Genomic DNA, 1,760 nt, shown 5'->3' on the forward strand with positions numbered 1-1,760 from the left:
AGGGTTAGCTTCCAAGATTTGAGACACACCCAACACACACTCTTTGTCTTCTCTAGGCTTTGCCCTTTTTGAAATAGTACCTTCTGCTACACATTGCTGGTTTTCAGGATTGAGTCCTGATGAAGCAAATGTAGGACATTTTGCAGCCTCGTTTGGATCATCAATTCTAAGAGTCGTTGGAACCAACACACACATGTCTGATTTTTCTTCATCTGTTGAAACATTGTTGTCTCTTGTGTGTTTGCCAAGTGTTGGGGAGCCGTTGCCCGAGCAGCAGCTATTACTGGTAGAGGAAGTGGGTGAAAGGCAGGCATTGAAACCCATTGACACTGCTCCTGTTCCACCACCCCACATAGGTTGTCCACCCCAGTATGATCCAGGAACAAATTGCAAGGGAAAGCTTGGTGGGTAGATGGTTGGAACAGCCATCATTGGTGTAGGACACCACTGCATTGAAGCGGGGTCGGCACTATAAGGGTTACACATGTGTAGTGAAGAGGGTTGAACTGATGCAGTGGAAGCAGCATTGTTCCAATCTTGATTCCAAGGGATTATCCACGGAGGAGCAGGATAACACTGCAGAGGTTTTGATGCAGCAGGTTCAGTTAATGTGTTTCTTGCAGTACAAGCATTGGTCATAGATGCTGATGCACAGAGGGATACTTCCTCCTCCCCTTTTTCTGCACAATTGACAATATTTTCATCAACACTTCGATTTTGTTCTTTAAGATTAAGCATTGACTCCATGGATTCACAAACAGGAGGGGCATCTGGACAAAATTTCAACACAGTACCATTATCTGTTGAAGACCTGAAAACAGCAGCAGATTGAAGAGTTGTGACAAGTTGGTGACAAGAAGAGTCGTTTGTAGTTGGAACTCCATCACAAGATACAATAATGTGCTGGTATTGAGAAGCTAGGTGCTTGTTCTTTCGTCTCCCAGCACCCACAGGAACATTTCTCATCGTTCCACCTGCAGTCCAATACCTTTGGCAGTTCTTGCAGAAATGCCGAGGTTGATTGACATTGTAGTTGTTGAAATAACAGAATTTAGTGTCTAAACTGTTGCATCGGGGACAATGAAGAATCTTGTCTGGTTTCTTGAAGATTTTATCTTCATCTGTACTGCTACTCTCTGTATTATTTTCCACAGTTTTGGTATTTACTTTTGACACATTTTCCTGCTGATTATTATTATGTGGGAACTCTTGTTCGCTATCCCTTGAATCAGAATAATTCTGTGGTTGCTCAGAGTTTTCAGTATAGGGAATTTCAACTTCTTTTTTCTTTAAGCCACCGCAAGCATTCTGAAATTTATGCTATAATCAATGACAAGTTAAGCAGAACTGCGAAAATTAAGAATAGAGGAGAAACAAAATCAAAGAACGGCACAATCATGTTATATTATTTCCTCTGAAAAACAATTAGAATTTACTTTAAGAATACAGCAATTTCTCAAGTAATAGCATATTAGTTCATACATGAAACCATGTCCATCTCCTGCTACTAATCTGTGTCAATTTCAGTTTATCTCTCCCATCAAACCATGTCATATTCATGAAAATGAATCATACTAGAACTGAGAAACAATAAGACAATTATAAACAGCAACAGTTGCACACATTTACTGAAAATGACCAGAAAAAGCACCTAGAAACTTTTGGACTTGATTGTTGCGAACTTTTAGGAGGGACGGATCCATAAGTTCAAAAGGGAAACAGAGTTTTTTTTATGCAAACTGCTGAAGTGCTGATAAGGG

At 40.3% G+C, this 1,760-nt stretch overlaps 1 protein-coding gene across 1 annotated transcript; it reads right to left on the reverse strand.

The window, feature by feature from the left end:
• Positions 1–3: 3 nt before the first annotated feature.
• Positions 4–1,309, reverse strand: LOC137817776 (cyclic dof factor 1-like; the record flags this gene model as incomplete). Its single annotated transcript, XM_068621009.1, is given in 2 exon segments — positions 4–680; positions 795–1,309. Coding segments are annotated over 2 exon segments (1,192 nt in total), but the record flags the coding sequence as incomplete, so codon positions are not given.
• Between the last annotated feature and the right edge of the window lie 451 nt (positions 1,310–1,760).

Source organism: Phaseolus vulgaris, unplaced genomic scaffold (genome assembly GCF_000499845.2).
Source record: "Phaseolus vulgaris cultivar G19833 unplaced genomic scaffold, P. vulgaris v2.0 scaffold_1159, whole genome shotgun sequence".
NCBI classification, from domain to species: domain Eukaryota; kingdom Viridiplantae; phylum Streptophyta; class Magnoliopsida; order Fabales; family Fabaceae; genus Phaseolus; species Phaseolus vulgaris.